Source organism: Microcaecilia unicolor, chromosome 5 (assembly GCF_901765095.1).
Source record: "Microcaecilia unicolor chromosome 5, aMicUni1.1, whole genome shotgun sequence".
Taxonomy (NCBI): domain Eukaryota; kingdom Metazoa; phylum Chordata; class Amphibia; order Gymnophiona; family Siphonopidae; genus Microcaecilia; species Microcaecilia unicolor.
In genome coordinates, this window is record NC_044035.1 from 76,227,427 (window position 1) to 76,241,054 (window position 13,628).

The window sequence follows — 13,628 nt, forward strand, 5'->3', positions numbered from 1 at the left end:
CGCACGTACGGAAAGATATAAACAGGATGTAGTTGGTCCAGAGGGCGGCTATGAAATTAGTAAGTGGTCTTGAATGCAAAAATTATAGGGACAGGCTTATGAACCTCAACATGTATACGTTGGGAGAGAGGGGACATGATAGAAATGTTTAAATATCTCAATGGCATTTATGTACAGGAAGAGAGCCTTTTTCAAATGAAGGACAGCTCTGGAATGAGGGGGCATATGACAAAGTTAAGAGGGAATAGGCTTAGGAGTAACCAAAGGAAGTATTATTTCACAGAAAGGGTGGTGGAGGCTTGGAATGGCCTCTCGGTGGAGGTGGTGGAGTCGAGGACTGTTCCAGAATTTAAAAAGGCATGGAATAAACATGTGGGATCGCTTAGGAGCAGGAAGAATTAGAGGTTACAGAGGATGGGCAGACTGAATGGGTCATATGGCCTTTATCTGCCGTCATGTTTCTATGTTTCTATAAGTAGACACAAGAGTGACAGTGGTCCCAAAAGAGTGACTCCTAGATCTGTATGGATATGATCCTTACCCTTTACCAGAACTGACCCATCACCTCTACCTACCTGATTAGTAATCTCTTCTATATTGTGCAAGTAAGGAATGGAAAAGGATTTTGTTTATTATTTTAAACTGCTGTAATTAGGTAAAGAACATAAGATGTGACATAACTAGGTCAGACTGAAGGTTCATTGAGACCAGCATCCTGTCTTCAGCAGTGGCTGATTCACATCACAAATATCTGGCAGATTCCCAAAGAGTAGATCCATTCCTTGTGGCTCATTCCCAGAGATGTGCAGTGGCTTTCCCAGGTATATATGGCTAATAATGTTCCTCCAGGAACTTGTCTAAACCCAGCTATGCTAGCTGCCTTGTCCACATCCTCTGGCAACAAATTCCACAGCTTGAGTGTTGAGTGAAAAATACTTTTTCAAATATTTTATATCTAGTATCTCATAATCTCATGGCATGTCATTGAGTCTTTTTACTAACTGAAAGGATAAGTAACCTCTCCTCAGCTTTGTTTTCTCCGTGTGAAGCATCCTAACCTATTCAGCCTTTCTTTGTAAGGGAGGTTTTCTGTCCTTTTATCATTTCTGTCACTCTTCTCTGTACTATTTCTAGTCACACTAAATGGACAGCCAGAACTGCACACAGTATTCAAGGATCCAGATCTTATTAACCACAAAGCAAATCCCTTCCAAGCACATTGTGATGTACCGCAAAACCCTGTACAAGAAAATAACTCGGAGCCTTTAGCAAGCCTGCTGTACCATCACAACACTAATACCAAGTGTTAACACAGCAACAATCCTTTCTATGGAAAGAAGCGTTGCAAATATAGTAACAGGCGCTATAACACCAATACACCTCCTACAAGTTGGGATACCCTGGACCAAAAAGGCAATGGTGCTATCAATCTGAGAAGCGTGAAACCAAAGCAGGGGCAACTAATGAGATGAAGGAGATGTAGGGACTGGCCAGTGGTGTGTTGGGAAAATTAATAGAGCATCAGTGCTGAGAAGCATGATTACCAAGGGAGGGGAGAAGGAAGCAGTAATATACCAAGGACGGGGCAGTGGAGATGGTCCGCCCTGGGTGCAGGCAGCAAAGGAGTGTGCAGAGCAGGTGCATGGTTGTCGGCTCTGCCAGTCCCCTGCCCCCTTTAATGTTACTTCCTGTTCTGGGGCAGGGGACTGGCAGAGCCGACAACCATGCACCTGCTCCGCACACCCCCTTGCTGGGAGGAAAGGTCTGGTGATGCGGTTCAATGGGGTATGATACGCTTCAGGGAGGGTGTTGCACTTCAGAAGGTGACACACCGGGGGGGGGGGGGGCGCCCCGGGTGGCAAACAAGCTAGGAACGCCACTGGCATGGAGATGGGTAGGGAAAAGAAGCTTTAACTTTTGGTCAGCCACCAGTTGCAAAGCTGACTCAGGCACTGGGCCCCTAGGAGAGTGGGGCCCTGTTTAGGGCTGGCCCTGTTTCCAAAAATGCATAGAGTATGGTGGGGTGTTGTTTTTTGTTTTCAGAATTCAAGTACAAGGTACAATAAATTCCTTCCCCAAAGAAGTAATGAGAGTCATTTGTCCAAGACTAAATGGGATGTCTGTGGAGAAGTGGAATTTGAATCCTGGTTTCCCTGGGCCTTGGAGTTTTATAGTAACCACTAGTTGGCACCTTCTCACAACTATATAAGTTAGGGTGTGGTATAAATACTCTCTCCCTGTGGTATTTTAAGATTTCACAGTCATAAAATCAGATATCTTTATACATTGATGCTTAAAATATACCCATTTGACTAATCAGTTGAGCTTGGTTTGATTGTTGGTTTAGGCCTTCTGCTCCCTGGGTTGGCCAGGGTTAGAAATGCTGTGGATGTGGTATTCACAGCCCCTGGGTGAGGAAGTCTGAACAATCATGCAATTGCAGCATCTAAATTTTAGAGCCCATGATTCCAGCGTTCTGGAAGGAGGACTGGTGTAGGGGCCCCAGCTGAAAATTGTCACGGCTGATTGAGAAAAATCTGGTTGGAGGCTCATGGCACCATGTCCCAGCTCTGTCAGAATAAGCTGGAAATACAAAGGTGTAGCAGAACAAGATGGTCTCAAAAGTACATTGGGTCAATATTCAAAACTTATGGGGGTCAGCAGCTGGTACTGTCCAAGTAAATATTATTTTTTTTTACTTTGGTCAGTGGGGAACATAAATTGTGGCTATTTGAGTTGCTGGATGGTAAGAATTTTTATCCATCTGAAAGGCAGTAAGCTTAGGAGCATTCTGGGACAGAATTAAAAATATATGGGAAACAGAAAAATTCAGCTGCTCAGCAGCCAAAGAACAGGTATAACTTTGCACAAATGTCTGTACAAAGTTATCCACTGAATCCTATATAAGACACGGCAAGTAATGTGTATTAAATATGGAGCACGCCCAATTTACGCACAGTACTTGAGTAATGAATCAATCAGTGATAAGTGGCTGACAACCAGCAATCATTATTCCTAATTGGCAGTAATTGGAATTTAGGTGTTCTTCTTTTTAGTCATATTCTAAAAAGAGGCGTTAATAAATTCTAACATGCGTAGCTGAAGAGGGGATGTGGCCATCGGAGGAATGTCGGCGTGTCGAGGCATTATTCAAATTTACGAGCGTTGTTATAGAATTTGGGAGAACACGTCTACATTTAGGAGTGGGTATTTACACCAGGTTTTTAGTGGTGTAAATGGCTGTGCCTAAATATAAGCTCATTTCCTGGCCCTATGCGCTATTCTATACATCACACCTAGCTTTAGGCACATTATATAGAATAGCACTAAGTGTTTTTGGATGCATCTAGATTTTAGATGCCATTTACAAAATCTGGCCCCATATGTGTATTCAGCAGCAGTAAACAGAAACAAGCTGCTTCTGTATATGTACATGTATTGCATTTTGTATGGATAAGTTATCCACAGAAAGCTATACCTGCTTTTGGGCTGCTGCAGCTTAGATGCATTAGTTATTTGGAGAACAGCAGAATTTTGCCTCACTCTAACACCCTAAGCTCATCTCCAGGTAAGTTAACCATATAAAATTATACGGCCATTCTGCCATTGACAATTCATCTATTTATTTATATGTTTGGTTTTGTATCTAAATCTCAAATACAGTATGATGCTGATTATCTGGATGTCCAAATTATCTGCACCAGTTTGGCTAGAGTAGGACTATGTCCATCCGCTCCCCCCTTGTAAACCTACCAGGTAGAACAGTCCTGTACCTTCCCAGCCAATCATCTGCACAGTCTGCTACAGGAAATGACGTAAACAGGAGCAGGGACGCAGCAGAGAAAGGCCCTGCCCTTCCTTTTCCTCCTGGACTTGCACCAGCAGAGAAAGTATTGCCCTTTCGAATTCACACCAAAAAATAGAGAGCAGGGGACGCAGCAGTGTTAAAAATGGCATCAAAAAAACTTTGTCTCCGTTCTTGAAAAAAGAGGGAGTTGTTCCAGAAAAAACATGAAAGGACACCTATTGAACAGGTAGATAAAGCTCTTACACCTTTTGGTTCCTGCAAAATAAGATTGTTGGGCCATCCAATTTCTGGCCTGCTATTAGCCGCAAAGTCAATGTTTTCAGTAAGCACTCAGGGGGACTCAGACTTCAAAGCCAGCACTGGATGGCTTCAAAATTTCAAGCACTGCCACAGAATAAGGTAAATTGAAATCCATGGTGGAAAACTTTCCACAAATTTACCACTGCTAATGACTTTCTTGTTCAATTTAATGGCCTTACCGAGAACTATGACCCTTATTATGTTTATAATGCAGATGAAATGGGTCTGAACTGGAAATCGCCCCCCCAGTAAATTTCTGGTTTGTCACAAAGAGCATCTGCTCCTGGATTCAAGTCATCTAAAGAACATTCACACTTGTTGGTTGGGGGAAATGTAACCGTTAGTCATAAGTTGGAGTTAATTGCTGATATGGTAAATCTAAAATCCTTGTTCATTCAAAACACACATAACCTTCCACTGTGTACAGAAGCCAAAAAACAAAAAAACCTGGGTGAGTTACATAAGAACATAAGTGCGTGCTATTCTGTGACAGACCGAAGTCCATGAAGGCCAGTATCATGTTTCCAACAGTGGCCAATCCAGGTTACAAGTATCTGGCAAGATCCCAAGACAGTACATTTTATGCTGCTTATCCTAGAAAGAGCAGTGGATTTTCCCCAAGTCCATCTTAATAATGGCTTATGGACTTTCCTTTTAGGAATTTATTCAAAAGTTGTGGTGTTTTCCTTGACTGGTACGACACTTCATACTGGAAGTGAAAAGATTTCAGCTTCTTACCAGAAAAGATGGACACATTATTCAGTGGCGTACCAAGGGGGTGGGGGCGGTCCGCCCCGGGTGTCAGCAGGTGGGGGGTGCTCCGCGAGAGCTGACAGCTTTTTATTTAAAATCCATGCAGCGATCGCCGATGCAGGCAGCGCCTCGCGTCTGCCCTGCATGAACTGAAAAGAGGAAATCGCTTTGCTGACGTCGGGCCTTTCCCTCGCTTGTTGTCCCGCCCTCGAGGAAATAGGAAGTTACCTCAAAAGAGGGCGGGACAACAAGCGAGGGAAGGCCCGACGTCAGCAAAGCAATTTCCTCTTTTCAGTTCATGCAGGGCAGACGCGAGGCGCTGCCTGCATCACTGCACAGATTAAAAAAAAAAAAAGCAGAGTGGTGGCTTTAGGGTGAAGAGGGCTCAGGCCTCTCGATGGAGAGGGGGCTCAGAGGGAAGAAGGGGATTGGGGAGGGTGGGGGAACTCAGAGGGGAGGAGGGGATGGGGGAGAAGGGGGTTGGGGAGGGTGCTCAGAGGGGAGAAGGGGATTGGAGAGGGGGGGTGCTCATAGGGGAGAAGGGATTGGGGAGGGTGCTTAGAGAGGAGAAGGGATTGGGGAGCTCAGAGGGGAGAAGGGATTGGGGAGGGTGAGGGTGGTTATAGGGGAGAAGGGGAGTGGGAGGGGAGTGCTCAGATGGGAGAAGGGGTCTGGGGGTCTGACAAGGGGGCAGGAGGGAAAATGGGTCCATGCCTGGGGCAGGTGGGAGAATGGGTCTGGGGCTGAAAAGGGGGGATGCAAGGCATGTGGTGGATGAAGGGGGCTGGAACTGGGGGCTGAAAAGGAGGGTAATTGGGATAAGGGGGCTAGTACTGGAACTGGGGGCTGAAACGGGGCAGGGCTGAAACTGGGGCTTTAAAGGGGACAGGGAGAACTGGCTGGGGCTGAAGCTCGGGACTGATGGGAGAAAAGGGCTGGGGACTGGTGGGATAGTGGGGCTGAAAAGGGGGGCAGGTGGGAGATGTGGGCTGAGGCTGGAACTAGGGGCAGGTGGAATAAGGGGGCTGAAAAGAGGGGGCAGAAAGAGAGGGGGCAGACCCTGGATGGAAGTGGGGAGTGTGAGGGAGGGCAGACCTTGGATGGGAGAGGGAGGGCAGACGGATTGAAGGAGCAGAGAGAAAGGGCAGATGGTGGGTGGAAGGGGGAGAGAGAAAGAGGGCAGACTGGGGTAAATGGTGGATGGATTGGTATTTGTTAGTTTTTTCAAATTTACATCTGCTGTCTTTATATTTTGCACAGTACTAGGGGACGTTTTCTGTTTCTGTGGTGTTGCATTGTATGCAGAGTCTGGCATCTTGGGGTTCAGTTTAATTTTTGTCTAAATAGAAAGTTTATGATTACTTATTCTATAGTGGATTAGGGTGTATCTATTTGTGAAAAAGACATGGCTTTCGGTTGGCATTGACTGTGCAGGATCGACGATCTGTACTAATCTGTCTGTTTTCGTTTTACAATAGGTGAATTGATGTTCTAGTGCTCACTGTAGTGCTTAAGATGCTTTCCTTTTCCTTGTGTGACTCGTAGAAATGACTGCTTATGGTATGGTAGAATCGCTCTATAGGTCCTGATGTTTTGTATTCTCGGTATGCCTAGTACTGGATTTGGGGGGGGGGGGGGGGGAGTTAAAAAATGACCGGCCCCGGGTGTCAACTACCCTAGGTACGCCACTGACATTATTTTATTTTTGGACAATGCACCTTCACATCCTATAGCAGAAAGCTTAGAGTGAAAGGAAGGTAGATTCAAAGTGCTGCTTTTTTTTTTTGCCACAAAATGTGACATCTGTAATGCAGCCAGCGGATCAAGGAGTTATCATTTCATTGAAACGACTTTACATGAAACAAATACTACAAAAACTTATTTGGGCTGACATAAAAAAATGAATGTGGCATGATAAGAGAACTGAACATAAAGATTGTTCATACATAGTTGCTGACGCTTGGAATCAGGTTAAAAACCAAACCCTGAAAAATGTGTGGAACATAATTCTAAACAAATCGGAAAGAAACAGAGAGAGATAATAAGATGATGTCCTTAAAAACATTGCCAAAGATCTTCTACAGGTTCCTGGATTCTCTGATTGTGATGTTGAGAATGTCAGTGATGCAAATGATCCAGGGTATCAGATCATAACTGATGAAATTGTGGAATCAATACAGGACAAGGAACACAAAGAATCAGAAACTGATTATCACCAGGTTAATGCTGATATGAGACAGAGACACATGTAGAAGCCTTTGACTGTTTAAATATAGCAATGGCTTGGCTGAAAAAGCAGGAAGAATGCGATGCGATCCAGCTCCTTTATCTGAAAAGACTACGTGACCTTGCAGCAGAGAAATGAAAATCGGCCTTGAAGCAATTAGGAATTACTTCCTTTTTAGAGTGGAGGAGTGGCCTAGTGGTTAGGGTGGTGGACTTTGGTCCTGGGGAACTGAGTTCGATTCCCAGCACAGGCAGCTCCTTGTGACTCTGGGCAAGTCACTTAACCCTCCATTGCCCCATGTAAGCCGCATTGAGCCTGCCATGAGTGGGAAAGCGCAGGGTACAAATGTAGCAAAAATAAATAAAATACAGTAGTGTATGTACAACTGTACTTTACTTTTTAAATACTATATTAGTGTACTTTTTACATAGAAATACAGTAGTATATAAACCAGAATACTGCACTGTACTTTTAAATACTTTTACAGTGTATTTCCCTTTTTAAATAGAAATACAGTATTGCAATTTTTTCACACGTATTCTTGAAAATAAAAATAATGTTCAACATAGGATGCTCTTATTGTATGCTGTTTTAAAAAAAAAAAAAAAGTAGGAATGTGCAATCATCCAGATTTATGATTATCCCCTCCCCCCCCCCCCCCCCCCGCAGAGGATAGTCCAGATAATCGGAGTCGTACTATATCATATATTTTAAAGGAAGAATTATATTTGGGTGGCTGTACATTGAATTATTTTCTCTCCTAAACTTCTGTGCTCTTTTTCTTCTATTGACATCTAGGTTCCAAAATGAACATGTGGCCTTAATTTGCAAAACTGGGAAAAATACTTGGGATCGGTATGAAAATCATGAATCATGTGTTGCATGTTTAAATTGCCCCAGATCAAACTTTTGCTACTTATGTTTAAATTCTTGTTATAACATACTTACAGTTTCTGCTTTCAAGCTTGTACTAACGTGTATAACATGCATGCAGTGTGTTGGACAGAACACCTGGGTGTTTACATCGAACAGTTGCCAATACACTACGCCCTAATGCTTTAATACAAATGCAGTAGTCATGGAACATTAACATATCCCCATCCTGTAAACTAGCCAGAACAAAATAGCATGTCTATTATTACATTACTGAATGTAAATTTTATGTATGGTAAGTAAAGTATACGGTACCTTAAGTTTTATATAGGTTTCTTCTCAGTATAACCAAGGGGTCCTTTTACTAAACTGTGGTATAAAGTGACCTTAGTGTGCCCTTACGCAGAATTGTCCCTTCAGTAAAATAGCCGATTTTCCCTTTTTTGCATTAATGGCTGCATGCTAATATTGCCATTAGAGCGCGACCATTAAAAAAAATAATAAGTCCCTTAGCACTTACCGACATCTATTTTGTAGGCAGTATAGGCTCACACGCTAATCCTGTGCCAATCAGCATGCAGTAATGTATCTGCGCTAACTGAATAGCCCAGAAACGCCCACTCTCTGCCCCCAGACATGCCCAGTCTGTGATAAAATAACAAATATTTTCTAGCACACAGTTTGTGTGTGCAGATCATGAAATTACTGTAGATCCTTGTATTCATCTCAAACTATGGTGTACACATGCTAGCACTCGCCACAGTTTAGTAAAAGGACCCCTGAGTAATCTACTAATTTTATAAAGACTCAATTGCAAGTAAAGGCTTATGACACACCCTTCACAAAAAGGTGCTCGAAATGACCAGATGACCACTGAAGAGAATTGGGGATCACCTCCCCTTACTCCCCCAGTGGTCACTAACCCCCTCCCACCCTCAAAAATATCTTTCAAAATATTGATTGCTAGCATCTATGCCAGCCTCAGATGTCATACTCGGGTCCATGACAGCAGTATGCAGGTCCCTGAAGTAGTTTTAGTGGGTGCAATGCACTTCAGGCAGGTGGACCCAGGCCCATACCCCCCCTACCTGTTACGTTTGTGGAGGAAACAGCAACCTATCCAAAACCCACCCGAATCCCACTGTACCCACATCTAGGTGCCCCCCTTCACCCATAAGGGCTATGGTAGTGGTGTACAGTTGTGAGTAATGGGTTTTGGGGGGGGGGTTGAGGGGCTCAGCACACAAGGTAAGGGAGCTATGTTCCTAGGAGCATTTTATGAAGTCCACTGCAGTGCCCCCTAGGGTGCCCGGTTGTTGTCCTGGCATGTCAGGGGGACCAGGACACTAGAAATGCTGGCTCCTCCTATGACCAAATGACTTGCATTTGGTCGTTTCTGAGATGGACATCCTTGGTTTTCGAAAATCGCTGAAAATCAGAAACGTCCATGTCTAGGGATGACCATCTCTAAGGACGACCAAATTTCAGGATTTGGACATCCCTGACCGTTTTTATAGAAATGAAAGATGGATGTCCATCTTGTTTCAAAAATACGGGTTTCTCCATCCCTGGATCAGGACGTTTTGCAAGGACGTCCAAATCGAAACGTGGACGTCCCTTTTGAAAATGCCCCTCCACGTGATATAAATGGCTGCAGCTAAATTTTACTGCACCAATGCCACCTTACCCCTGTATTCTATAACCGCATAGGCACTATTATAGAATGGTGCTAAGCACAGCTTTATGGTACCTACCTTATGGCACCAATTTATAGAATTGCCACCTTAGTGTTTGCATATGGGCCTTTTTGTTTTACCATATATGTCTTATTGAATAATGAGAAATTGGTCCCATTTATACTGATAACTGCTAAGGAAATTGTGAACCTTGCTTTATTCTTGTTTAATGATAATCATAATATCTGCACCCAGAAGTTACTATACAGAAAGAGTGACACTTGCTGCCCACAGTCATAATATGGTATCCAAGATATGAAAAAAGGATAGGAGTTATTCCCCTAATTCTATAAATGGCACCTAAAGTTAGCTGCACAATTGCACACCCAGTTAGAGAATAAGGTCATTTGTGTGTCTAACATAATTAGCTAACTGGCACTTAATGTGAGAAAAGTACAAATAACTGGGGTTAACAAGCACTAATTGGCACTTAGCATTTGCACAGTAACTGACTTAAGAATAGTCATACTGGGTCAGACCAGTGGTCCATTTAGCCCAGTATCCTGCTTCCAACAGTGGCCAATCCAGGTCACAAGTACCTGGCAGAAACCCAAATTGTAGCAACTTACACCCCTATTCTGTAAATTGAGCACCTAACTTCTCTTGTACGCAACTGCAAAGGGGGAATTAATGTGAGAGGAAAAAGGGCCTGTCAAGGGCGTTCTGACTAACCTTGTACATGCTTTGTGGAATACTTTTATGCATGCAAATACCACATTTAGGGGCCCTTTTACTAAGTTGCGTAGGTATCTATGCGCGTACAAACGAGTGTCAAATTGGAACTACTGCCCGGCTACCGCATGCCTCTGGCGGTAATTCCATTTTTGACACATGTCCAAAACATGCAGTAGAAATTTTCTACCGCGTGGCGCTTTCCCAGCAGTAATCGGCAGTGTATGCACGGTGATGATTATCGCCCGGTTAACACATGAGACCTTACTGCTAAGTCAATGGAGGGGCTTGGTAAGGGGCTCGATAAGGTCTCACGCCGAAAATTGACACATGCTGGTTTTACTTTTGCCACACATCCATTTTCAGCCACCAAAAAAGCATTTTATGCAGGTGTGCTGAAAAATGGACCTGCAAGCATTCAAAACACGTGCCTACACCAGCGCAAGCCATTTTTTTCAGTGCCCCTTTGGCACCACCAGTTACACCAGCCATAGATGTGGCATAAGTGGTCACGCCTCATGTTGGGTGTGTTACTATTGACTTATGCTAGTATTCTATAGCAGATATGGTGCACAATTGCGCCATCACAGAATAGTAGCTTAGCACCTAGTGTTTTTGGTGCCTAACTTTTTAGTACCCTTTCTTGAATTAAGCCCTAAATGTGTGAACAGCAGCCTGCATATATGGCTCTACAAATCTCATTCAAATAAGGTTTGCAAGTAACTCAACAAACCTATCAAAAAACTGGCAAGTTCATCAAATTGTGGGCAAGAGAGAATTTAAGGTTGAAATCCAGATGGAACTCAACCTGATATTAATACAACCTTTAAAAGTTCATTCATCCTATCTAATAAAGTGGCCCTTTTACGAAAGTGTGGCAAGCTTTACTGCTCGACTCCCACCTCACGCCATTCCCAGTGCTAGAAAATATTTTTATATTTTCTAGTGCTGGGGCGTGCCTGGCAGTAACCAGGCAGTGTCACATGCAGCTCGATTACCGCTGGGCTAAATAGGAAGCAGTAGGGGCAACCCCGGGAAATGGCCATTCAGCAGCAGCAGAAAAAGAGGCCTCGGAGCACAGCAAGCCTGTGCACCAATGCAGTCACGGGGCTCCTTTTACCACTGCGTGGTCACAGGAGCCCAAAATGAGTAGTTACTGTAAATGAGACCTGTTTGCTAATTTCTAGGCATATGCTTAATTTTGTTTTCCTATTTTCCTTTGTAATATTTATTTCATTCTATAATTATTTTATGCGCATAAATTCATTTTACATTCATAAAGTCATACATACTTAAATTTGACCCTTTGTATGAAAGGTAATGCAACAAATTTGAATGAAGCAAAATTTAAAGGGAAAACAGAAAAAAATGAAATTTAAAACCAAAATATTTTTATCAGTACATTCTTATTAATGTAACTATGTATTATACCTTTATTGTATAGTAGTGTTTTATCAATAAATTCGTATGGCTCCATAGTCCCATGAAAATATATATATATATATATATATATAGAAAGGGTTTCTATACATGTAGAAAATGTGTTCCAGGGAAATGAGATTATAAGATGTAACTTGAGTGTAAGAAATACTTCAGAAACTTTGAATATATATATCCTGATGCCATATTGGTATGTTAGAGCAGAGGCACAAAACAGCTCTTCCATATAGTGCTATATATCAAAAGTTTGGACCATAGAAAAGGTTTTGAAGCATCTCTGGTGAAGATCGCCCTGATGCTGAGTGGTGGCTCAACACACAATCATGTCGGCAATGGCAATTGGCAATCTTCAGTTAAGTACTAGTTTTATAATTTTATGATGATGTGGTGATAACATGAATGTTTTAACGCACATTTATGTAGTCATTTTTTTGTAAAAGCAAATTTTTTTGAAACATGGACATCTATTGACAGCTATTGATAACTAAATTAATTGCTTCACCTATGGTGAATTAGAGTATTTTTTTTGAAACCTGTAAGGTTGTGGTTTTTGAGGGGTTTTGTTGTAGGGTCTGTTAATATCCAAGCTAAAATATGACCATACTGCCCTTCATTAACATCAATCTAGCTTGCCCAACTTTCTTGCTATTGAAATGTCTTACAACATATTTTATCTCAGGCTTTCTCTTTACTACTTTGTAGCTAAGGCTTGCTTTACCCAAGCAATGGCACCTATTGGGAAGGGCCCATGTATCTGTCTTGTCTATTTATCTGTCCATCCATCCTTGGTGTGAAGGAGAGTGCAAGAGAATGGGATAACGAGGATTTGAGTGTATAGGGAGGTGGACCATAATGCCTTTGTTCTGAGATGGACATGGGAGAAGCCACTTCTTGCCCCAGGATTGGTAGCATGGAATGTTGCTACTAATTGGGTTTCTGCCAGGTACTTGTGGCCTGGATAGGCCACTGTTGGAAGCAGGATACTGAGCTAGATGGACCATTGGACTGACCCAGTATGGCTATTCTTATGTTCTTAACACACATCACCATCTCCCCCTACATACACACCCAGTCAGCTCCTCATTCCACTCATTCACCTGTAAAAAAAAAAAAAACATAGGGGAAAGGGAGAATCCTTGGGTAGCTGAGAATAAAAGATCACGGTACTCTATTCCAGCTTTGATTCAGACCGAGTTGTAATATACAAAGGAGCAGGAGGAAACTGCTAGGTGAAAAAACAACAACGTAGATTTATCTTAATATATACTGTTAAGGTATTTCAGAGCTTCTGTATCAAACGCTGTATATAAACATTATCATGCAATGTCTCTTATCCCTTCCTCCTTAAATATAACAAGCTCTTGAGTGCATCAGAATGATCATTTCTGTACAGCTTACAAGTCTTCAGCATTTTAAAGCATTTCAGGGTGAAACTGCTTCTACAGAACTCCCATCCAAGTTTTAATTTCTTAGCATGTGTTTCAGAAAGATATTAAATGTGCTTTCTCTTCCCTGCAGCAATGGCTTTAAAACACTGGCACTTACTTATTCTGTTGTGTGTCTCTCTTTCTTCCGCCTCAGATTACTTTGGTCCTTCACTTATGTATTTGTTCTCCTTATTTATTAGTGACTGGATAATAATGTTGATAATTACCATTTACAGGATAACAAATAAGACACCGCCTAGTGTACCACACAGGGATTACATTGACGGTAAGTTATGTTCATAACATTAAACAATTCTCAGGTGTGATTGTATGAATTCTTCCATGTGACTGTTAGTAACCACAAGTCTTCCCTTGTCATAGCACATGCTTGC

At 42.5% G+C, this 13,628-nt stretch overlaps 1 protein-coding gene across 1 annotated transcript in view; it reads left to right on the forward strand.

The window, feature by feature from the left end:
- Window positions 1-13,628, forward strand: part of BLNK (B cell linker) — a 370,897-nt gene that overhangs the window by 262,302 nt on the left and 94,967 nt on the right. Inside the window, 2 exon segments of the mRNA XM_030202997.1 lie at window positions 7,887-7,943; window positions 13,473-13,522. Of these exon segments, the coding sequence (XP_030058857.1) occupies window positions 7,887-7,943; window positions 13,473-13,522 (107 nt within the window).